We start from the raw sequence: 24,521 nt of genomic DNA on the forward strand, positions 1-24,521 counted from the left end.
TATTTTATTTATTAACATAAAGTTCAAAGTCCTCTGTTTGACAGGTGGGACTTTCTCTTAAAGGAACGTTATAGAACTGGCTTTTTGCTAAAAAAAACTGTTGCTGGCACTTTATGTAATTCACTATGTATACATAAACTGACCAACTTGTAGAAGTTTGAGATCGATCAGCCATCTGGGTGAAAGACAGATACACATTTTGCATAACATCTTTTAAAAAAAAAATTAAAAACGCTCACCGAGCAAAAAACTCCAAGCAGGAAATTATTTTTATTTATTTCTCATCATGACATTTTAGACAGAAATATTTCAATGGATGTTTTCTACTTTAACCGTGTAAGTTTTATATAAATTTGTGATCTTAGACGATGCTTGTTTTCTTACCAATTCTGTAACACTCCTTTAGTTTCCATATTTACACATTTAACATAAAAACTATATTACCAAAGGTATGTTAATTTTGCATAACAATTATTAAATTCCCTTCCCTTTAGATGGATTGCACATGCAGTAGCTTCATTGACTGGCATATTTGATGAACAAAGGAAATGTGCACGCATTTACACGTTGCCTTTAACTCTGGCTAATGATTGCCTTTTACGCTTGCACGTTTCATCAAAGATGATGGTCGATGACGTCATGTGAAACCTATTTATTACCCCTTGCTCAACACGAAACGCACATCTGCAAAATTTCGAATTCCACCATTTGGGGAGTCTGTTCATTTGTGCACATTTTTACTCACAAAGTGTGATTTGCCCAATGTCATAAAGCCTCCAGGCTTAAAAAACTTGCTGAGCACAAACAAATCTTGCTTAACAGACGCTGGTTACAAGCAAATCATGAAAAGAGTCAGTGGTAGGGTTGGAAAAAATTTCATATTTCCCTCTCATATTCAAAAGTAAATAAATCCTAAACTCATGCGACATTTGTTTTTCTTTTAAAATAAAATCTGTGGCCTGATTTGTGATGGTGTATTCTAATAATTTTTAACCTTAAAAAGCACAATTCACAAGAATGATAATTGCACTTTGAACATTATTACCCCTGGTCACTGGGCCATTTATTTCATTCCTAAACACCATCTTGGCTCCCATGGGAGTATAATGAGAGTAAAATGGTATTTTAACTGATAACCTTGTTTTGTTTTGTTGTGCTTAGCAATTTTTTAAAGCTAATTGAGCAGGTCTTTGAAATTGGGCCCTGTGTAAAAGAGATACAAGACACAAGTACAGGTATTGCAAGATCAGTAGCACCCACTGTTACACCCTGTGCTACACAGTGCAAGATGACAGACCTAAGAGCTAAAACATTACATCAAGCATCTACTACCAAGAAGCACCAAGTAATACAGATCCTCATGATGGGTAAGCATCTAACATTGTAGAGGTATTCAGGTATGCAACTTATCAGCTGATCATGGCCAAATGTGTATGATGTGGAATTCTACGCTTACAGCCCATAGCTTTTGCTGATTTACAGGGCACCAAAGCCACAGAATTTCGCTTACAGAAATATAATGAGTAATTTGATACTCCCCTAGGGTGTGATAAAGTGCTATAGAGAACCAGGGGTCGATTTCACAAAGAGTTAGGACTCCACTTATCTCGAGTTAGGACGAGTAACTCGTCCTAACTTAGGACTAGGGTTGGGACTCGTCCTAAGATTAGTCTCAAGTTAGGAAGAGTTTTGTGAAATCGACGGGTATGTCTATTATCGTTATTGGAACAAAGTTCACTATATATTCACTCCCTAGTAACATGTCTGTTTGGTATTTTGGCATCAAATTGTGATAGAATTTTCGCATTGCCAAGTGGAACATACTTTTGCAGAGGGGGGAACAACACAGAAAGTGCAAGAATGGCAAGCGTTTCTTTATAAGCTGCGCAAGAAAGGGCTACTTTTTCAATCAATCTGCACCTTGGAGGGTTTTTAAGAAGTAGTACACAAAATACAAAATAATATTTCCAGCTATTTTCATGCCTCTGTGTCATCCACTGATTGCCTTATCACATTACATTATAACATTACATTATAGTTTTGCAATATCTAACCATGCATACGATGTCAATTTCAAATATAGATCAATATTCATTTTCACTACAAAAATTTACAAAATACGTAACACTTTTGAATAAATGTACTGTGTGCGAACATTAATGTCAAACCACAATATACAAATACATGTGTACAGTAATAGAATTGGTATCTTATTATTGCAGCTGCTTTATGGTAAAATGGTAGGGCATGTAGTTGACAAAGTAGTCGGCCTTTTTCCAAAATATTTAGGTGGTTGGGTTGGTGTAGTGGTATCTTTCCTCGCCTTGCACCTCTAGTACCCCGGTTCGAATCATACAAAGGGTACTATGTTGATTTGGTTTTCAGTCTGAACCTGACTGTATGGGTTTTCCCTGGAATAATTCTCTGGGTTTCCTCCTACATGTACATCTAAAACTGAAACTTTCTAGTCTTCTCTCCTCGGCTAGTACAGTGAGTCCTTTGCTTCACAACCAGAATAAATGGAATAAAAATCTAACTTTGGTCTTTAATCGAGAGTCAATTATTCACCAAGGTTATCATGAGGGTAAAGTACAATGTACACCAGGCACTTTGAGGATTGGGTTTTCAGTTCCTTCCTGACTGCATGGGTTTTCCTCTCCCATCTGAAAACTGAAACTTCCTTCCTTTTCTTCTTTCTATTGGGTGATTGACTAATACAGCGTTTAACACCAATTTCAGACAGGTGTGCCAGAGTCGCACTGAACCAAATAGATAAGGAGCGACTCTAGGTTGACCTAAATATATTTGGGTTTCAGACAGGCGAACTTAACATAACATTTATATCGGCTCAGCTCAGCTCATGACAAGACCAACATTTGAAACCAAGGCGCTCAAGAGTTGTTCCAAATGACTGCAACAATGGATCTGTCGACTTCTAGTGCATCCAGACGTCAAACTTTTCATGTACTTCATTAAGAATTTGGTTTGGCGTGACTCTGGAGCGCCTGTCTGAAACAGGTGTTAACTTTTCTGAGAGTTCTGGCTTCACAACCAGTAGAAATGGAATGAGAATCTAACTTTGGTCTTTAATCACGAGTTGGTTATTCACTAAGGACATCAAGAGTGTAGAGTGTGTTGGTGGGGGCGGAATGTCATCCAATCTTAAAATGGAGAATTCATGCCAAGCTTGGTGCCAAACTGGAGCTGAGTCCGCCTCTGCCATCTCACAAAAACTCTAAAAACAAAAACATTTTCAATCCAGATGTTATTTAAATTAAAGATATATTACAGGATTTGTATAAACTTGCTAAGCACAGAAAATATTGCTCAGCAGAAACATGGTACCAGCCAAAATTACCTTTAAAGACAGTGGACATCACTATTGGTAATTACTCAAAATAGTTATTAGCATAAAATCTTTCTTGGTAACGAGTAATAGGGAGAGGCAGTTTTTGAGAAAGAAGCAATTTTCCTCAAATTTGATTTCCAGACCTCAGATTCAGAATTCGAAGGTTTGTTATTTTATGCATATGTTGAGATACACCAAGTGAATAGACTGGTCTTTGACAATTACCAATAGTGTCCAGTGTCTTCAAAGTATGCATTTTTGCGGTTGATGCTCCACTCAATTTGCTTGGCAAAGAAATTCGTCAAGCAGTACTTTCTGAAACAGCTTCATGAAATTTGGCCCAGGTGAATTGGATTAACGAGGAGGCTCAATTTTAAAACAAACCTATGAATAATTTGACGACAAATTTAGGAGTTATTTTGAATTTAAAACTTTGGGTCAAATGTTTTATTTTCTTTACCTGATTTCAATCAGCTTCACCGCTTCGCCAAGTACCAGGATGACCAGCGGCCAGAGTAGAGCTATGAGCCATACCTCCAAGGGTACATCAGTAAGATTCACCATGACGCCAGTGTCTGCTGCCCATATCCGAACATCCAGTAAGAAGTAGATAGCTTGGAGCACAAGACTGGAGGTAAACACAAATAACTTTATAAATTGGCTTTTACCCTTACACCCATGTGTCTTAAGCACTGTATTCTTGGTACTTTCCCCGAGTTCTGTGTGAAAAATATTCAATAGCAAATCACTTGAATTGGATTTGTACCAACAGCAACTGGTTTGCGGGTGCTCTACCAACTGCGCTTATTTAGCCCTTGGTTGACAGTCTCCCATTTTGTCAATGTCTTTGTTTGGGTTGGGGGGGGGGGGGGTGGGGGGGTCAGTCAAAAGCCATACACCTGTAACTGCCATATAGCCAGGGATCACACCATAGTTTTTGATAACACCTCGAAAGTGGTAGCCAGGGGATCACCTCTAAGGGAATGCAACTTTTTTATTTCATCTACGGGCTCTCAAGATGCATCTTTTCCACATGTCTGTAGCTGGTCAACAGCGTCTTTGTACTGTGTTGTTTTCCTTCTTTCTTCAGCGCCATGTATCCTTTGGCAATTTGGCGCTTTATAAATACAGCAATTAGTATTATACTAAACCACAAGGGAATCTGACTGGATAGATTGTACTTACAGGGCAATGACAGTGGCACACCATAGGCGGTTTGTGAAGGGATGTTTCTTCCATAGTGGCTTGAGGCTGTGCACGTAGCTCACTGAAGTCACAACTGGGATAAATAAATTAAATACATGTTACCTGAGACTTCATAACACAACACCATGCTTCCACTGAACACTTTTGGTGCTCTAAAGTGTTGCCTTTAGAGATGCTAGGTCTGCCTATTCACCGATTTGACACAACACTTTAGATTTCAATTTTCGATTTGCTATTTCGAAATTTGCAAACACACCGTGTGAAAATCTTTTTTGAGGAGTGGTGGTTCTGAGAAGGACATGTGGTTGACAACTCAATGTTTCGATCAGTTATGCTCTGATGGTCTTCAGGAGAAAGCTTTAAATGCACAAAATTACCAACGACAAGTAGAAGGTATTAAAAACTAAAAATGACTTGTTTGTTTCTTGACATTTCCTTACTTCCATCAGCCATGTGCAATCAATTTTGCACAAACTCGGCCATAGTGTATAACAGTTGAAACTGAGAAGGAAGCTAGACATAGTAAGCTTAGGAATTGACTGACGTCAAACATTAAAGTTGTTTGTACTTACTGAAGAAGAATAGTATGAGTGTCGTTGTAATGTTCTGAGCTAGAACAAGCTGAGGGGAAAGACCACCTTCTCTCAAACCATTCCACCTAGAACTGGAATTCCTGTGATGCGAAAAAACATTCACAATGATTAAGGGCATGGTAGTTTGGCCAGTATTATTATGGTAAGCATAGTTTGTTCTGCTTAGCTACTTTTTGTGCGAATTACTACATGTATTAAGGAGTATTACAGGAGTGTCATTTACTACAAACATGGCTCACTATAGGGTTGTACACTATTATTATTACTACTTTTAAAGTGTATTCCTCTTCAAACGCGCATAATTATAATTTCTATCGCAGAAAATTTCATTTCCTTTCCATTTAAAAATTCAGGTTGTGAAGCCAAGGACTCTAAGAAAAGTGAATTTCATCACTGTACTAAGAACCCCATGTAGAGAAGACAAGGAAGGAAGTTTCAATTTTAGATGGGGAAGGAAAACCCCTGAGTATTATTCCAGGGAAAACCCACGCAATTATGTAGGAACTGAAAACCCAATCTACATAATGCCTTGGTGTGATTCGAACCAGGGTCCCAGAGGTGGAAGATAAGCGACCACTACCCCGACCTGGCCTTCCTTCTGTAATTTTTTTAATTATTTATGCTTGACCCAAAGTTCGACCCAAACAAGGCTAAAAGCCACTCTTGGTATGTGGCTACAAGAAGATGGTATAGGGCTATCAATTATTTAAAAGTGAAAAGAACTCGGGGGAGCTGAAGGTAGGAAATGATATTCCTTGTAAAACAGTCTAGATGGGGGGAAACATGCACCAGCCTTAAGATGCATCTAGACCTACCTGTTACCAAAGAAAACATTGCACGAATCAATCGTTACTGCCGTCTTCCTGCAGAAGGCGTGCAGGGTCAGGGCGTGGCAAAACAACACCACGAACACCGTGATGACAAACCGAACGAAGAAGTAAAATACATAGAGCTGGATCACCTGCATTGGAAGTAGTAAAATCAATCAGAGAAGGTGAGTTCTGATAACCTGAAAATTACATTAAAGGCAGTACACTTCCACTGTCATTGTATTCACAAAGAGCCATTTATATCAAAAGCTATGATCAATCTGAGACTTCAGTTAGCCTGGGCGACTATAGTGAGACTAGTGTCATTGTCGGTACTATTGATTGCTTTAGCCAGTTAATCTTGCTGCCACAACTACAAAGAAAAAATGGAGGAAGAAATAGCTCCATGATTATACAGTCTTTGAACCATCCTATACTAATGAACCTATATCATTATACCTGATAGTCCTTGTGTTTAAGATTCTTTCCTGTGGCATTCGTCATCGTCTGATGAGTTAACTGAGAGTTGAGCAATGACACGGACAGCACCGGGGCTAGAACTACAGCAAGCCAGAGGACATGACGGCCGCTTAGCGGAGGAGGCAGGAGGAAGATGGACGCTAGGAGCTGGGTCGCGGTGATAGAGAGAAGTGAAAACATCAAGAAGGTGAAGACAACACCGATTGCTGTGCATAACCCCCTCGCCTGCAGAGTGGAATAATCTAATAAAGGTAATCTTGAACAGGAGTCATACATGTGTAGGATGGGTGTATTCAATAGAACGGGAAAGAATTCAGGCTGAGAAATGTAGTACATCTGATAATAAACTCGTAAGCACAACATCTTGGCTATCAAAACATGCTCAGTTTGCATTGGGATGAGGAATATACAACAATGTGTGTGAAGCACTTCATACATGTACTCTTTCCTAAGTTCTGTAAAAACAAAAACAACAACTTGACCCATGTTACTCAGGTGGGATTCAAACCCAAAACCTTTGCCATTCTAGAGCAGACATCTTAACAACTAGACCACCGGGATTGCCCGCTAGCTTAAGGCAGTTTGAATCCTATAACTTAGCAGCAGGTTCCACACCAATTATTTAATTTTCATCAGGAATTTATTTTGTTTTACCCCAAAATGGGTTACCAACAAAACTGCCATGTAATATAAACAGCTTTTGAGTGATTATTTCATAGAGGCTTGTAATTTTGCCCCAATTTTTCTAATATCTATTAAATAAGATGGATCACAAACTGAATTTGACCTTAGAGTTGCTCTTTAACTTACCTCTCGTATCAGACTAATTAAATTGATGTTACTCCACCAGAATGATAAGGAGCACGGCAGGCTGGTAAGGAGACTACCGAGACCCACTGGAGTGTGCCAATGTGGGGCATCTTTAGTCTTGGCTTCTGGCTGGGCTTGGTTTAGACAGATGTGTGGATAGAGTGGCTTGACCCCAATACTGTACAATTCAAAAAGATGAAGTAGTGGTGAGTATAATGTACATTGAATACCTGCCCCCGATTTCACGAAGCGCTGCGACGCGTCGCAAGTGCAAGTTGCGACCGGTTACACGTCGTAAGTTGCAAACTCGTCGCAGCCGCGTAGTGTCTTATATACGTCTGCGACGCGTCGCAAACCCTACGATGCGTCGCTACTTGCGATGAGTTTCGTGAAATCGGGTGCAGGGCCCATATTTTATACAGCTGCTTATAAAGAACATTGCAGATTTGGTAAGAAAAAAACACGTCTAAGAACACAGATTTACATAAAACTTTCACGGTCTAATGATGATGATTCAGGCCTGTATGTTGTGTTTTTGAAGGGGCAAGGGCACCAAGGCGTTTTCTCCTTGGTGAAGGGCACCCTATGAGGAAATTGTAAATTTCTTCTGGAGTATTTCAAGGGCACCAAGGCAATGAACAGGGGCCACGTAGGCAATCACCTTTGTTGCCTCCGTGAAGTATCAGCCCTGATGATTGTAAATGTGTAATCAGTTTTTAATTATTTTATCGTGACCCAGATGGCCGATCGATCTCTAACTTCTGAAAGTTTTAGAGACGGTCTTTTAAGGAAAATATTTGTCAACAGTGTTTCATTTTGGGTGAAACTAACATGGATTCCGTTCTACATTATAGATGAGCAGAGTTACTTTACCTGACGTCAGCTTGAGCAAAGAGTGGCATGTTGGCTAAGTTGACGTTACTTCCCAGGCAGCATACCACCTCTCCATAGTCATGCATTATCTTCAACATCTCTTGAGTGGCTGAGAGCAAAAGTAAAGGTAAGAGACGATCACAATATTAACATTTTATTGTTCAGTGCATTGTAAAAAAAATTGAAATTTGCACTACTATAATTATAATCAGAATAACACACAACAACTTTTTGTTATACCATTTTTTAATTTTTTTTTTAAAACATTACTACGGTGGAAGATTGTGAATATCTGACTGGCACCCCCAAACAAAGGTAATTGACAAAATAGGGAGACCACCAACATAGGGCTCGATAGTTGGTAGAGTGCCAGCATGTTAATCCGGAGGGCATTTATTAAAATTGTACTCTTTAAAAAGAAATTAATTTTAACAAATATCCGGTCGGTTTCCCTTGTGGTTTTTAATTAATCTGAAACTTAGCGACATGTCCAAAGCAAAGGTTAACTCTTCATCAATGGATATCACGCATTGAAGCTCAATATAAAGTGAGATTGACTTACTCTCTGGGGTGACATCAGTAAAGAGGGGTACCAGTAAGGGCACGTTGTCATACTTCTCTAGATGTGGTCGGATATTCTCAATACCGCGGGGAAGCTTAGCCTATCAAGAAAATGAAATGTCAAAGGTAACCTTCAACAATTTTTAGGTGAATATTACGAGGATAACCATGTTTACAGCTTACTTGGTACTTGATATTATAGTGTATTGTGTAGTGGCTGAGTGGTCTAGAACGTCACAATCAACTTCTGGTAGATCAAAATACCAGTCATGGCCTTGTGTCAACTCGAGAAAGTACTGAATTTACAGTGCGCACACACATCAGTGTGAGGGTAAAACCAAATCTTTTAAACTCACTCTATTAGCGATGTCAAAGCCCACCGCCGTCTCACTTTCTGTCACATGGCTCAGTGTCTCTACATCATCGCTCATAGTACGTGTCTCTGAAATGTTTCTTCCTTTAAGTGACAGCATGTCTTCGCTCAGAAACCCCTGGTCTGATTTGTGTCGAGCTGGCTGCCCTGCCGCCTTGTCCTCTTCTTCTGAGATTTGGACATTAGGGAGAGGGGCTTGTGAGAAGCGAGGATTGGTTGGTTTCTGGGATGCTGGCGATTGAAGAGTGGATTCCAGAAGCGGTTTCGATGATTCACCTTCATCGATTTTGCCCTTTGAAGCATTTTTACTCCGATCATCAGAGTAGCTAGAGTTCTCATCTTTGGTTTTGTCTTTTCCAGTTTGTCCGCTGACAGAGTTTCCAGATTGAATGTTTGATTCATTGGCAGTGACTTGGGAAGCAGGACTCGGAGCTGGCGAAGCTGGGAGTAGTCTCGATGTTTCTAAGGCTTCATCCTCTTCCTCATCGCCGCCTTCTTTCTCCTCTTTGATCTTCACTCCAGGACCTATGCCTTCTTCTTCCTTATTGCTACTTCCTCTTAATCTTCCTCCTGAAATTGTCCGAATTCTGTGTCCGGCTTTGTCCGCGGTCTCATCTCCAATCACCGCCTTCTTCCCTTGCCATTGAACCTTCATATTCACGGCATCCATCTGGACGTCAGTGGAACGATCTGAAAGGAGGTTAGTCACCACCTCCATGCTCTTCCTGGACGGGTTGCTCTTGACAGAAGAGGAATGGTCAGAATGCTGGCGAGAGAAGCTGTTGTTGGACGTGGTGACGTTGGACTCGCTCTGTAAGGAGATGTGGCAGTTCCAGCCGGCCTCTAGACCCATTTTCTCTGAGAATACCTGAAACAAACAGAAATGTCAAAATAAACAGCATTGAACAAGTACCATGCCTGATACTGGGCAAGGGTATCCCCCCCCACAATGTTCTCAGATTTTTTTCCTCTCATGCAGAGATACACCTCCCTTAAAATCCTCTTTGAGAATTAGTGAGACTTTAGGCATGCAATGAAGACACAAAGACACGGATGAAGTAGTTGTTGCAATGAAAGCTCATGCATTTGTTTAATGATATTAGTTAGTCTTTAAGTGCTATCACTACTACCTTTCTTGTTTCATCTATCAGACTAACACAGCTATTTTTTAGTTTTTTTAAGGGTTTAACTAATGAGTGGTTAAAGTGTATATTTGTTGTGCGGAAACACATGTGTATATCAACTTTGCTGTGTAAATTTTGTTTATGGGGTCATTTATGTTATTGAATGATGAGATACTAGTAGAAAATCTCATCTCTGCATACTTACTCTACTCCTGAGTTCTTGATCCCTTGAGAAATGAACAAAGCGAATGCAGGCATGGTCTAAGTTTTCAATCAGAGCAACGACGTCCGACTTGGCTTGGTAGTTCATGGCAACCATGCCAATAAATATCTGACCGCACTGTGCTCTGCAAGTGAAGACAAAAAACCTATATGAGTGTTTGTTTCCATCTTCTTGTGGTCAAACAAGCCCCTTCCTTCCACCTTTCACCCCCTGTTGTCACCCCTTGCTTTTTGCTATGTGCTTTCCGACTCTCTCTCTCTCTCTATTGATGTATTTCCACTTCACTGCTTATGTATACACTTCGATCCCTGTTCATGTGTTTTTAGCTCTTTAGGCTTTGAGAAACACTAATCTAGGGTAAAAATGTCAACCCATCAACTATTTCTTTTTAAATAAAATGTTCCTACTTTTACCCAATAAAATGTTCCTACTTTTACCCAAAGGACCGAGTATCATGCCTGGGTGCTTCACATCCTATCCATGGCCTAGTCTTCTACCTCCTCCCTTTTTCCCATTTAAGATTTCCCTCAATCCTCCCAGTGTTTCCTGACAAACCTTGGGCATTCTCCCATTGTATTGCCAATCCTATCCATAACAAAGTCTTCTACTTCCTCCCCTTTTCTATTTAAGACTTCCCTCAGTCCTCCCAGTGTTTCCTGACAAATTTTGGCCATTGTCCTACATCTGTTGTATTGCCCATCCTATCTAAGTGTTCTACCTCCTCCCCTTTCCTATATTAGGTTTCCCTCAGTCCTCCCAGTGTATCCTGACAAACCTTAGGCATTCTCCCACATCTGTTGTATTGCCCATCCTGTCCATAGCCGAGTCCAGGCTATGATACTTCCTTCCTCGCTCCGCAGCCTCTCCATCATTGCCTTCTCTGCTCTTGCTCTGCTGGTGAGCTGAAGTCATGTCAACATCCCACGAAGACCTACAACAAAATACATTTTCAAAGCATCATTTAATATTTGTTTATATGTATTGTTTGAAAAGTGCATTGAGAGCACTTGCAGTACTGAATTGTGCTCTATAAGTATTTCTTCTTCTTATTGTTAATATCTATAGACCCCTTGCACTGGCCGACATCGTTAATAAAACATTGAAAGCGAGAAAGGCTATCATTGGATTAGAATTGTTTGCAGCATGTAGGCACGAGTGCACTAGTTTAATAGTTTTTCATCAAAGATGGTGGTCAATGACATCATGTGATATAAATCTATATAACCCTTATGCACATGACGTCATTTGAGTAGGGCGCCCTCGACAACAGGTTTAAAGAAGGTAGCCTGGTGGTGCGGTTGTTAATTTGGGTCATACGTTAGCTCAAGTCGATTAAATGTAGCCTTCACTTTAAAGTGGTCATCCTTATAAAAGTCTATAATAGTATAGTAGGTAGAAAAGATGCCCCCTTATAATTTGTTGTTTAATTAACTTTAGTTTCTTCATTTAAATAATTCTTTTCTCAATCGAGAGCCCTCAACATCAGGTTTTTCGGATGCTCCCATTATTCCTTTGAAGACAGCTGTATAACATGTACTTGGATTGTCTTCACTCTTACAGATATTAAAATAAAAGAAGCCGAATCCTCAGAAGTGTACATGTATAACGACCATTAAATTAATGAATAACACATTTAAAAAGTGAGAATGCATTAGACCAAAGTTGCTTGGGGTTTAACAAAATGAAACTTTTAAGCTCTGCTTTTACCTTGCGATACCAAAGCTATCAAATTCAGCTGGTAGTTTGCCATCCTTTCCACCAGTTGGTAACTCTATGTAGAGATCATCAAAGTACTGAGCCATGGAGTCCACCATGGGTTGGTAGGAAAGGGCAAAGCAGTAAGACGATAGCGCAGCTCGCTGGTAGAAATCTAGAATCTTCTTTCTGAAAAACAATTTTGACAAAGCAATTTCTGAGTTAAGTTGATTTTAGGAATGCATTTCAGTTCATTCGCTGGAGGAAAAATGTGGCATATTGGCAAAGCTGTCTTCTACATCAGACTCAAGTTCTGATGGTTGACTCAATTCACGATCATGACACTTTGTGTTCTTGAAAAAAAGCCATGGTTAAAACCATAATTGCTTCTCTTAACCTAGACGTATAAATGGGTACCTGAGAGGGCTCAGACAGCATTGTGTTGGATTAACCCCTCAGTAAATTAAAACAAAAAATTGAATTGATAGTTTAAACAGCTTGGGGTTGTATACTCCCAGGAGTTGAGAGAGTTACTGGAATGGTCTAAAAGATTGTCCGATGAACAGCTGTGTGATAATTCAAGTATCCTCGTTTGTGGAGCAATTGCTGTCATTTTTAACGTCAGTTTTCGGAGGTTCCCATCTGCGTTTGAGTGAGCAACAGGTATGATGTTTGTTGGTACTCTTGTTTCCATTTGTCTGTATTACAATGTAGATGGGATGCTTCAGCACGTACCTCTGAGATACAACTTGTTGAGGAAAGTTGCTTCCCTAAGTGAGGGTGTACCTGTTTATCTTAGTGAGGAGGGGGATAACTCTTTTCATTATTAAAGGGGATACCTTTAACCTACAAACTTTATATATTAAAGTGGATATTTCCATAGGCATTATGGTATTAAAAAGAAACAGGGACAGAGATGCCCCTTCAAGATTAAAACCATCTTCACCTGTCATTGTCATCTAAAGGGCAAAGGTCAGATCCATCCCAGAAGTCTGTGCAGAGACTGAGGACTAACTCCGCTGTTCCTTCCGTCAGTAGCTGGTTGGTACCTGGAGTTATGTGAGAAATGCTTGTAAATAATATGTGCAGGTCATTCTTAAAGCGACAAGGCTAGGATTCCTGAGGTTAGAGCACTTCCATAAGACTACAAGCCGGTGGTCAGGTTGGCTTGGTGATTACTTTTCTACTTTCCACCTCTGCGAACCACTTTTACCCCTTTCTGGACCTTGTGTTCAAATCCTGCCTTGGGCCGCAGTCTCGCATATAGATCGACTCATCACGATCTTAATGCCCTCTTTCCCGTATGGTTTCATAAATGTTACATTCTGTGTTTGTGTCTGGCCTCTTTCTTGAATGGAACTTTCCCTTCATGTATTAAATTAGCTGAAAAGTTGCCAGGTACTGTAATGACTTGGATTAACTTGGTATATTTTCTGCCCACTGCAGCCATCTTGGGCACTATCAATGAAAAGAGCACAGTTGCCAACTCTCCTTGATTCTGCAGAAAGTTCCCTGAAAATTTGTCCATGTTCTGATGAACAAATTTGACAGTTTCCTTTTTATGGAAACTTTATTCGTATAATGTTGAATGTAATTTTAAATATCTCCCTGATTGTTGTACAAAAATCTCCCTGATAGCAATATGCAAATGTTGGCAGCTCTGTGGGAGGGATAGACCCAGACTGGATAAGGATTCCACCCACCTCCTCTTGAGTCTTTCATAAGGACAGACAGAATGTGAGGTAGCGGGGTACGTTTTTTGATGAAGGAGCGTGCTTTGTGGAGGTGTCGACCATGGTTCTCATCTCCATCTGGATGCTAAGAAAGAAAACACAAATATATTAGATGAGGCCAACAGGGTGACTTGTGTAATGTTGATTTGATTTTGATATATCGTAATATTAAAATATTGTGGCAAGATCCAGTGTTGTAACCAAGTCAAATTTGCGCAAGTTAAGTTAAGTCATACATGTAAATCTTATAGCGTCCCAAAATAATTTGGGAAGGTACAGTAGTGTATTCTGCCTGTGAAGGGGGTAACCCTGTTTCAGCCCCAGGAGTAGGTGGCAACATGCCCCTGGCGAGTGTAGCCCTCACCTTGAAATGGTCGTCCGAACCTTGCGAGTTACATGAAGGTGATATCTCATTATTTCATATATCGTGCACCCAGTCTAACAACAAAAGCACGTGAAAATGTCAGGATGTCCACAGCAGCATCATCACCGAAGACTTGAATTTTATACCAAATTTATTTTAAACAATGATTGCATTGTTATAAAATGTAATTTATTTAAGTCAACTCTAAAGTCATTTTCCCTAAAGACTATTTCAAAAAACTGTAATTGAAAGTGTCGTTGTGATTGGATGACATGACTTTATTAGTGAATTCCTTACCACTGGTTGATACAGAGCCAGTTGTTGCTCAGTCTCATACATCTGTGTAGCTTGGTCTGTGAAGCCAATCAGGTAGGCTAGCTGGCACATACACCTAATGAGGTATACAAATAATACACATCTCAAATGAACATATTACAATAATATGTCAATGTGCTTTACATTAGTGCCCTGGTCATTGGGTCACATCATTCCTGTAATCTATATTAGTTCCCTGGGAAGTATAAAAATAATAATAATTATAGTAGCAATTTATATTGACATTGCCATTGCTCTTGTTGTCGTTTGTAATTGTCATTCCCGCTCAAGATTTTTTTATTCTTTTAACATGTTGGTTTTTAAATGTGGGTTGGGTATAAGGGGACATTCTTTGTGGTAGGACAGCTTTGTAGAGGTGCTTGTCACCTGTTCCTCCTTGCCACTGGGTATTTTTTTTAGCTAATTTGCTTCTTTGTTTCTTTATGTATCAATTTGTATATTTGTACTTTTTTGCCAGTGTAAAGTCTAATCAAACTAGTCTTGTTCAACCCCAAAAATCAAACTAAAACTTAAAACTAAAGAGCGCTCTTACACTGAATACCAATGCTCTAAACCATTCGGCCATGACACCCTACTAGTATTATCCTTTTTTTTCACACGACTCAAGGAAAGTAAAAGTGAGTATACAGTGCTTTAATCACATTGGTGATAGGGTACATAATACAATTTATCCCTGATGAAAATTTATTAAGTCTACTTATAGATGAATTGCACATGACGTCTTTGACCACCATCTTTAATGAAATGTGCACGTGTGCAAGGCTTTCAGTGCGCACACCAAGCACTTTTCCATTGTTAATCATCAAATATGGCAGTCGATGATGCTATTTGCAATCATGCTATTCACTGTACATCCAATGTATGTATGTACCTTCTATGAGCCACCCATGCAGGTAGTGATGTGTCCTCAGTGTTGACGATACTGTGTACATGATTGAAGAAATGACAGTATTTCTCCACAGTATCAGGGTTACAGGTGTTCAATAAGATGTTCAGTCCCTGTCAATAAAAGAATCAATCAATCAAACAAACAATCAATCAATCAGTCAATCAACCAATCAATCGGTTCATAAATAAAAAGAAATTTGTCAATCTGATTAGTCTGGTTAAAGCCCTTAAAAACATTAGGCTCTCTATAAATGTTGTTATTATTATAATTTATGTATGTACATTCTATTGTCAATAAAACAATCAATCAATCAAACAACCAATCAACCAATCAATCAATCAATCAATCAATCAACCAATCAATCGGCTAATAAATAAATAAAAAATTGTCAATCTGACGAGTCTGGTTAAAGCCCTTAGAAACATTAGGCTCTCTATAAATGTTGTTATTATTATAATTTAGGTATGTACATTCTATTGTCAATAAAACAATCAATCAATCAATCCATAAACCAATCAATAACTTCATAGTGCAGGTATCCAACAACTATTTAGGCTTATGGCGTTTGAACATTATTACCCCTCGTCAATAGGCCATATATTTCATTCCTTAAGCCACCTCAGGTCCCTTTAAGTGTAGTGGTGCACCAAGCAACATCCGATCTGCTAATAACCTTGAAACTATTTTATTCTCTTTAAAACCCACCTCTAAAAATCATGTCATTTGTATTCTTAATTTTGAATTACTTTTTTTTACTTTTGTTTTGACTGCTTTGTATCTGTATTTCTGAACAAATTGTGGATTTTAAATTGCAACAGCGCTTTGAGATGTCTATGTGACATTTAAAGCTTTTTTGTAGTTAATATTATTTTTGTATCATTGACCACAACTGTGGAGAGCCCAAAATGAACTTCTTACCAATGGCTTCAAGGAATGGATGTGTCTCTCCCAGTTAGTTTCATCAAACTGTAAACTTCTTGGGTTTTGCTAGAGAGGAATAAAAAGGACATTGAATGATTTGTAACTTCTGATTCGCACCAGAAATAAGATAAACAAAAATCATGATACGCAATGTCACCTTTTTGAAAAACATATATGTCAAAAACAAGTTACTTACTGTTGAGTCGACTGATAGTGTTAAAACCTCTGTGTGATATTCAGGAAAATAGTCTGCAGGAAAAACAAAGTAAAAACAAGAGTTAATCAAAACTGTTTGTCTCACTTACCAGGAGTTCAATAGACTCCATTTACCAGGGTTATGATCAAGGCAAGAATCCAGAATGCCATGGTAACGATTATCAGCGGTGGCCTAGAGACAGCCAAGTCACATACAAAAAGGGCCCCGGTCAAAGTTTTCTCGACAGTAATTTTGGGTGTCAACTCTCTTTGTGCATGTTTGTATATGATTTTAACACCCAAAATGACACCCAGGTTAGGCACATTTGAGTACGCTACGCGTATTGCAAGGGGTCTATACTCTGGAGGAGGTTTCTGCACAGTATAGGAAGATGTTAATTTACATGTGAACACTCATCCCTTCTCACCTTCGTTGTCATGATGTTTCTCGGAAGGTGCTATGGTGACCCCTCTCTTGCCGTGCCCTTCACTAAGAAGTTGCTCATCAGAATTTGTGAAGACAGAACTAGTTTCGGAACCCGACTCCTCTTTGTCATCTCGTAAGTTGCTCATGAAGAAGACTTTCTCGATGGTTGGGTCGGGATACGAGAGGATACCACGCTTGTCCACGCAGCAAAGGGACTGAAAAGTAGAAGCATGGATAGATTGTGACGATTTGTCTGCACTTGATTCAATTTTTTTTAAATAATAATATTGGAAGTTTCTAGTGCGTATATCTATCGGAAAGACACTCCTGGTGCGTAGAAAATAACTCTGCTGATGAAGGTACTTAAAGCCAAGGCCGAACAAGTGAGTTTTGAAGCTGAAGAGTTAAGTTATACACATCTATTGAATGTGCACTTGAACTTACAGTCATGGTGCCTAGACCTTGCAGAAGGCTCGCTGATCGAGGAAGGTGGCTGGAGGGACCGAAAAATGCTGATCGGAAATGCTCCCACAGTTCAACAAACGACAGCTTCTCATCCTAAAAAAAAAAAAAAATGTCAACCAAATTTGAAAAGTTTGCACAGAAATCTCAATCTAAGCCATATTATTATTATTATTATTATTTATTCGGCAAAGATTTCAACAAACAGTACAAGATACAACATTACCGCAAAAATATAACACTATAAGAAACAACAAGTGTAAACTTCAAAAACATGTGACATCTAGAACAATTGTAAACAATATCCTAAATGGCGACTATTGGATCGCCGTGTTATTATCCCTTGAAGTAAGGGGCATCCTTAGCAACACCCTTATCAACAATTGTAACCGGAGCCGCCATTTTGGATATGGCCTAAGAAAGGTTTTGAGTAAAACCACTGGAATTTCTTTTACTGAACTGCAAAAAACCTAACCACTCAACAGTTCGACCAGTATGTCTTCATCATCTTCAAGTAGAGGCTACAATCCAAGTTCTTACCTCAACTTCTGTCTTTTCACCAAGTTCATCGTCGGGATACTCTGTAACTTCAGTCTGAAAGTAACCAGAAAGATGAAACCTCTCATCATTAATTCACTAGATAACTATAAATAAATAAATAGTAAACTTGTGGGTACAACCATGTGTAATAAAACTCTTTTGTGGGAGTGTTGGCTCTGAAAAGAGCCGGTTTGGTCCCGACGTTTCGGGTAGTATACTCTGCTCTTCTTCAGGGGAATGCTTGACTGCCAGTGGTGATGCTGCTTAAGTAGTGCTAGAAGAATGCATGTATAGGGAAGTAGGCACTACTATTGACTCTACTTTTTCATTTCCTTTTGTCACAGGGGTGATAGTCATCACAGACAAGAGTCAGAAACTGGCAACTGGGATCCAGATCTTAGAAGGTAGGTTGAAAGAATATCATTCCCACCTCTTGGTAACCCCTGGAGTTCTAGATTCCAAGGAGCTTTTGGGAACTGTATCCTAGTGCTAGAGAAGTAGATCAAACACCATGACTTATTTTTACAGGCAGACTTTAAAGGGACACGTTGCCTTGGATTGGACGAGTTGGTCTATAAAAAGCATTTGAAAACCGTTTGTTGTAAAATGCATATGGTTGGAAAGATGTTTTAAAAGTAGAATATAATGATCCACACAAAAAAAGCCTTGTAATTGCCTGAAGCCTTGTGTTGTGCATCTGAAAGCAGACAAATTTGTGCAACAAGGGCGTGTTTTTTTTAATTCTTCTCTCACAATTTTGATGAACAAATGAGTGCAAATTGTCACAGGTTTGTTATTTTATGCATGTGTTGGGATACACCCACTGAGAATACTGGTCTTTGACAATTACCAAAGGTGTTCAATGCCTTTAAAAAGTCTGAATTCAGATGAAAGTCTGACATTTTTCATCCCTGTTTTCAGAAAAGCTTAATTGTACCTGTTGATTTGTGGCCTTATGGAAAAGTGTAACAATCCGAGCATTGCCATAGCTGGTCAGAATAATCCACAGTAGAGGTAGAGACAGTGACATCAGAGGCAGAATGGTATTCACCTGTTAAAAGGAACATCACAGAACTGGTAAGAAAAATACTCGTCTAGAATCACAGATTTACATAAAACTTACACGGTCTAAAACTTACACTTACACGATGATGATAGTAGAAAACATTTCTTGAAATACTTTTGTCTGAAATGTCTTATTTGATGAGAAATAAATTGCAGTTTATCGCTAATACTGGAAAGAAAAAATTGAACGTCCCCAGTGGTAACTAGTTAAAGATAGCAGAATTAGGAGTAGCGTTGTATTTGTTACAATGATTTGACATCACCCACCTGTAAGCTTATGATCATCTCAGCCCAATCTCCAACATCATCTCCAAGCAATGTCAAGCGCAGGATGTTTACAACCAATGACACTCCCTGATCATACAATAAGAACATATGAACAAATAGATAGTTTTTAAATCACATGTTTTCTCCTAACAGAGGTTCTCATAAGTCTGGTACATTCTAAGGGGCAACAGCCCCAATCCATTGGACCACCAAAAACTGACTAGAACAGGATTTCAAACTGTGACCTCCATATTAACGTGCCAGCGGTCTACCAATTGAGCTATCAAACTCTAATGTTGGCAGTCTTCCTGTTTTGTCAATACCTTTCTTTGGTAAGAGGGAAGTCAGAAGCCATTTGGCTGTAACTGCCGTGTAGCCAGGGATCACACCCAAATTTATGAAACAACTAGAGAAGCGGCAGCAGAGGGATCACCTTACGGTAATGCAACTTTTTTATTTCAAACATCAAAGTTACAAACCGCACAGGAAACTGACTACATGTGTGTATATTGAATTCAATTTCTGGGTGAACAAAGAAAATGTTAGTGGAGATGCAAGCTGTTCAGTGAATTCTTACAATTCTCTGTTTTCTTCCTAGACTTGTGGACAAGTCGTTAAATGTGGTCACGGTGATAGCATTCTGACTCTATATTCCGAAACTCTCCGTGGCTCCTACTGTATTCTCGCAAGACTACTGGCCCCATGAGACTACTTCTCTCAAGACTAGTTAATGGGGAGTAGAAATCTGCAATCAGCAGTTCGCGCGAGAGCAGTGATCTAGCGAGAGCAGTGATCTCGTGAGAGCACCACAACAACTCGACTATCTCACCGCAGCAGACAATTAATGACTTGTCAACAAGTCTATATTCTTCCCAATTCATCAAATAACAGGGACTTACCAGAGTAAAACCCAGGACCCATCTCTCAATGATAGAGATACACACTAGCCGCTTTATTTCCAGCACAGACGTTGGCTTACTGTTGTATTTCTGTAGACAAGCTCTGCATATATCAAAATATACAATTTATATAATTAATGCAATTATGTTGTAATGCAATTATGTTGTAATTCACTTCTCAAAAATCAACTCTTGTAAGGTCAGTGTATTGTACAGCTATAGGCTGCAAAGCTTGCATGTTTTTGAACATTGGGACCTGTTAAAGTGTGTCACACCAAAGTGGTTCAACAATTTTTTTAAATACGTGCGAGACTTGCTCGGTCGATTATATAAGTTCTCAGGCCTTGGGTTTTATTCTTGAAGGGATGATCAGATTTTCCTCTAGTATGGTGCACTTCTATATAAGGAAAATGTGAATTTGTTTTGGAACTTTGCAAAGGGAACCGCAGCGAAAGCACAGAGCACCACAGCAACTGATGTGGGTGCAGTGGGTTAATGCAAGGCCTGCAGTCTTGAGCTAGAAGGCCAGCCCATCCAAGCTCTTGAAACCATCCTAGCTATATTAATATGGGGACCATTTTAGGCTATTTTTCCCTATTGTCAAATGTAATGGCTTAACGAAAGAAATGCTAATGAGATTTATATCAGCGGGCGTATGTATTTTTCAACACACCGTTCTTGTATTTTTATTGAGAATGCATACTGATAATTCTCAAAGTACTTCCAAAATTAAAAGTGAAGGAAATTAACATTGAAAATCTTTTGCCTTACCTTAGATATGGAATGTAAGGTGTGTCTAACACAAGACATTTGACAGGTTTCCGAGGTTGGCGTGCCGATGGGTTACCACTTTGCTCAAAGGCCGACTGGTCAAATTTCTGCCCTTTTTGTAGAACTAAATCATTGTCCTGTATATAATGGTCAGCATGGTCATTAGTACGATAAAAGACAAGACGTTTTATAAAATGACTTAGAGCTGATTTCAATATGATTTGAACATTTGTTTTATTTTGATTTTTATTCTCATGCCCATATTTGGCATGGCTTTGTACAAAAATTGGGAAAGGTATAGTGCATTTTGTTTTAATCAGCCAGACACCTAGTGGATGATACCCATGCCTAAATCCTTATGGACTGTGAAGGGGGTAACCCTGTTTCAGCCCCAGGAGTAGGTGGCTACATGCCCCTGGTGGCAGTTGATTTGGCTTGACAGCTCAAATCAGTTAAGTGGTCATCCAGCCTTGTGATGTTAGGCAATCTCTCATAAAAACCAAAACCTAAAATTACAACTAAAAAAAATTGTTGTTTTCTGGCACTAGAAAAAAGAACTTCTCAAACACAACAATCCTCCTTCAACCTTACCTCAAAATGACAAACAGTCGTTGGTGCTGCTTGGCCTGGGCTCAGAAGTATGACATCATCCTTGACCAATAAGGGCGTTGGTAGATTGACCACATGACCATCCCGATACGTCCACTGCTCTGTGATTGACTGGGTGGTCGGTCGGAACAGCGGCTGGTAGATTTCTTCTGGCCAGTGGAGCTCACAGGCTAGTAGATCTACAAATTGGTGAAGAATAAAAAAAACAATTCTTGTACATAGTCCGACAGTAGTGCGACCTGTGGTTGCAAGGAGAAGAGGCTGGCCTTGAAATAATCTCTGGATCCGGTCTACAGTCAGGCCATCCCAACAGTTACACTCAATTTGTGGGAGTGGTCCCAACTACAGTTGGGACAATTCTCAAATTGGAACAGTGCTACTAGAAAGCTTCAATCCATCTACAAAGTGAAAGATCTCTGGACCTCAGCTATAGTTGGGTCGTTCCAACTATAACACTCAAATTGTGTGAGTGGTCCCAACTACAGTTGGGACAATTCTCAAATTGGAACAGTGCTACTAGAAAGCTTCAATCCATCTACAAAGTGAAAGATCTCTGGACCTCAGCTATAGTTGGGTCGTTCCATTTATAACACTCAAATTGTGTGAGTGGTCCCAACTACAGTTGGGACAATTCTCAAATTGGAACAGTGCTACTAGAAAGCTTCAATCCATCTACAAAGTGAAAGATCTCTGGACCTCAGCTATAGTTGGGTCGTTCCATTTATAACACTCAAATTGTGTGAGTGGTCCCAACTACATTTGGGACAATTCTCAAATTGGAACAGTGCTACTAGAAAGCTTCAATCCATCTACAAAGTGAAAGATCTCTGGACCTCAGCTATAGTTGGGTCGTTCCAACTATAACACTCAAATTGTGGGAGTGGTCCCAACTACATTTGGGACAAATCTCAAATTGGAGTGGCACAGTGCTACTAGAAAGCTTAGACCCAAATACACAGTGAAAGATCTTTGAATCCCATAGTTCCAACTGTAATGCTTAATTCATGAGACCGGTCCCAACTATAGTCGGTATGAATCTTAATTTGGGCGAAACAGTTCTACTAAAAAGTTAAGATACAACTTGAACTACACAGTAAAAGATGGATCTAACCTTTAGTTGGACTGTCCAAGCTGTAACACTTTAGTTGTGGGACCGGTCCCAACTATAGTTGGGGACAACTTTCAATGTGGGAAAACAGAGAGTTGGGATTATAACTAACTACCCACCTCTAAGTTTGTGCAGTACGTCTTTAGTGTGATTCACAACTTCTCTTTCTCTCAGATGTTTATCCCACCTCGCCACCGACAAATTAACAATGATGAGGACAATCAGAACAATCAACTCTAGAATCAAGGACCCATCAGCTGAAACCACTGCATTGATGATCATGAAGAACACAGCAATGATCATGACGGCAGCACTACTCCAATGCAGGACGCTGTCTGTGGATAGGGGTAGGCTCGGACGTTGCTTGAGGTATGAGGTAAATGAGCGACAGTTTCGGAGGCGTTCTTCGTGGGATTTCAACTCGTCTTCGATGGCGTTGCCGAGTTGTTGGAGAGCGATGCTGGTGCACAGGCCCACCGGCTCAGCCTTGTTCATCTGTAACAGTTTCATAAAAAGGTTTCATAGAGTCAAGTATTAAATCTGTTAAGAGGATGTATGCATTCTTGATATAAAGCATTACACAATGTAAGTTTTAAGCCTGATAATATTGAGATACAAGTATGCAAGATACAGGTGAGATACAGTGGCAACAGAGGCAATACATTAGGCTCCACAGCGCACGTGTGAGCAAGAACACTTGAGCCTCTCCAATGCCATTCTACACAACTCTGTTGCGCGCGCCTAGCATGCTCGCATGCATGTCAGACTTTATTTGTCGGACTTTTCCTTCGGTTGTACAATGGGTTGTGATTGGTCAATACGCAATGGGGCAGAGCTAGATGGATCGGTCTATTGCCACCATTAGATCTTACCATAGGCTCCATAGTGGTCTGGTGACAGCACCAAACAATCTGTGCTGCGTCACAACTCAATGATCATCTTTAGTCTATAACTGGAATACTTGGACGTTGATGATGATACTAGATGACCTGCCACTGTGCCAGCACCTGAAGAAAAAATTCATATAATTATAAAACTTAACTTTTAAAGAAAGAAGTGGTTCGAGTCCAGGTTGTGGCACTTGTGTCCTTGAGGAAGATATTATCAGTTCCCTGTTCTTTATATGGAATATTAAGCTGCAGGTTCCATGTACCATGGCAAGAATTGGTAAGGTAAAAAAAAAAACAGAACAGAACACTATATCAGGGAAGAGTATTGCAGATGTCATTTTTTTAAAGAGTAGAGCGCCCGACCAGTTACTTGGTATTGGTTTACCCGTTGGGTATATTATAATTATGATAAAACTATTTGACTTGTTATCTATACATTATTTATAGAACATTTATTGACTACTTTACATCAATTTCATTCATAGTTTTGTTTACTTTTAAAAAACCTGATAGACTACAGCACAATTACAATATGAGAGGAGAGGAGAGGCCCCTTTTTAAAACGTAATGTTTTTTTAATGACAGGTATAGAACTCTAACCCCCATGATGGATAAAGGAGGAAGGAAAGTAATCGTGGCTAACAATTTATTATGTAATGTATCTGTTATTCATGATTGGTGAATCGTAAACAAGGAGTTAAAATGTAAACATTGGACTGATCATGTGACAGTCATGTGGTTTTGTTTTTTAATTTCACTGTTTTGTCTCAATATTCATCAGATAAGAATCTGAAGTAAAGTATAGCTTGAGTCTTGATTTGTGTCCGTGCAAGAATAACAGTCAAAAAGTCATATACTCACGGGAGAAATTCTGTATACCGCTCGATTTCCTGACACCGCAAAAGATGTGTTGTTTGTCACTGTGTGCTGCTCTGATGGGGCGACGAAC

General features: G+C 39.5%; 1 protein-coding gene across 1 annotated transcript; it reads right to left on the bottom strand.

Moving 5' to 3' along the window:
• Window positions 1–17: 17 nt before the first annotated feature.
• On the bottom strand, window positions 18–24,513 carry LOC139943947 (transmembrane protein 94-like). Its single transcript, XM_071940854.1, has 30 exons — window positions 24,434–24,513; window positions 23,555–23,689; window positions 22,802–23,177; window positions 21,557–21,753; window positions 20,966–21,102; window positions 20,195–20,297; window positions 19,296–19,382; window positions 18,901–19,014; window positions 17,964–18,017; window positions 17,406–17,519; window positions 16,963–17,176; window positions 16,536–16,588; window positions 16,337–16,405; window positions 15,401–15,528; window positions 14,491–14,584; window positions 13,800–13,914; window positions 13,043–13,145; window positions 12,109–12,285; window positions 11,177–11,332; window positions 10,384–10,525; window positions 9,038–9,922; window positions 8,683–8,782; window positions 8,121–8,229; window positions 7,248–7,425; window positions 6,417–6,662; window positions 5,964–6,109; window positions 5,128–5,228; window positions 4,535–4,628; window positions 3,810–3,977; window positions 18–3,235 (listed from the first exon to the last, which is right to left on the bottom strand). Exons 2-30 carry the CDS (start codon window positions 23,564–23,566, stop codon window positions 3,163–3,165), a joined length of 4,545 nt encoding a protein of 1,514 aa, XP_071796955.1. The 5' UTR covers window positions 23,567–23,689; window positions 24,434–24,513; the 3' UTR covers window positions 18–3,162.
• Between the last annotated feature and the right edge of the window lie 8 nt (window positions 24,514–24,521).

The sequence above is a fragment of the Asterias amurensis genome, chromosome 11 (genome assembly GCF_032118995.1).
Source record: "Asterias amurensis chromosome 11, ASM3211899v1".
Classification (NCBI taxonomy): domain Eukaryota; kingdom Metazoa; phylum Echinodermata; class Asteroidea; order Forcipulatida; family Asteriidae; genus Asterias; species Asterias amurensis.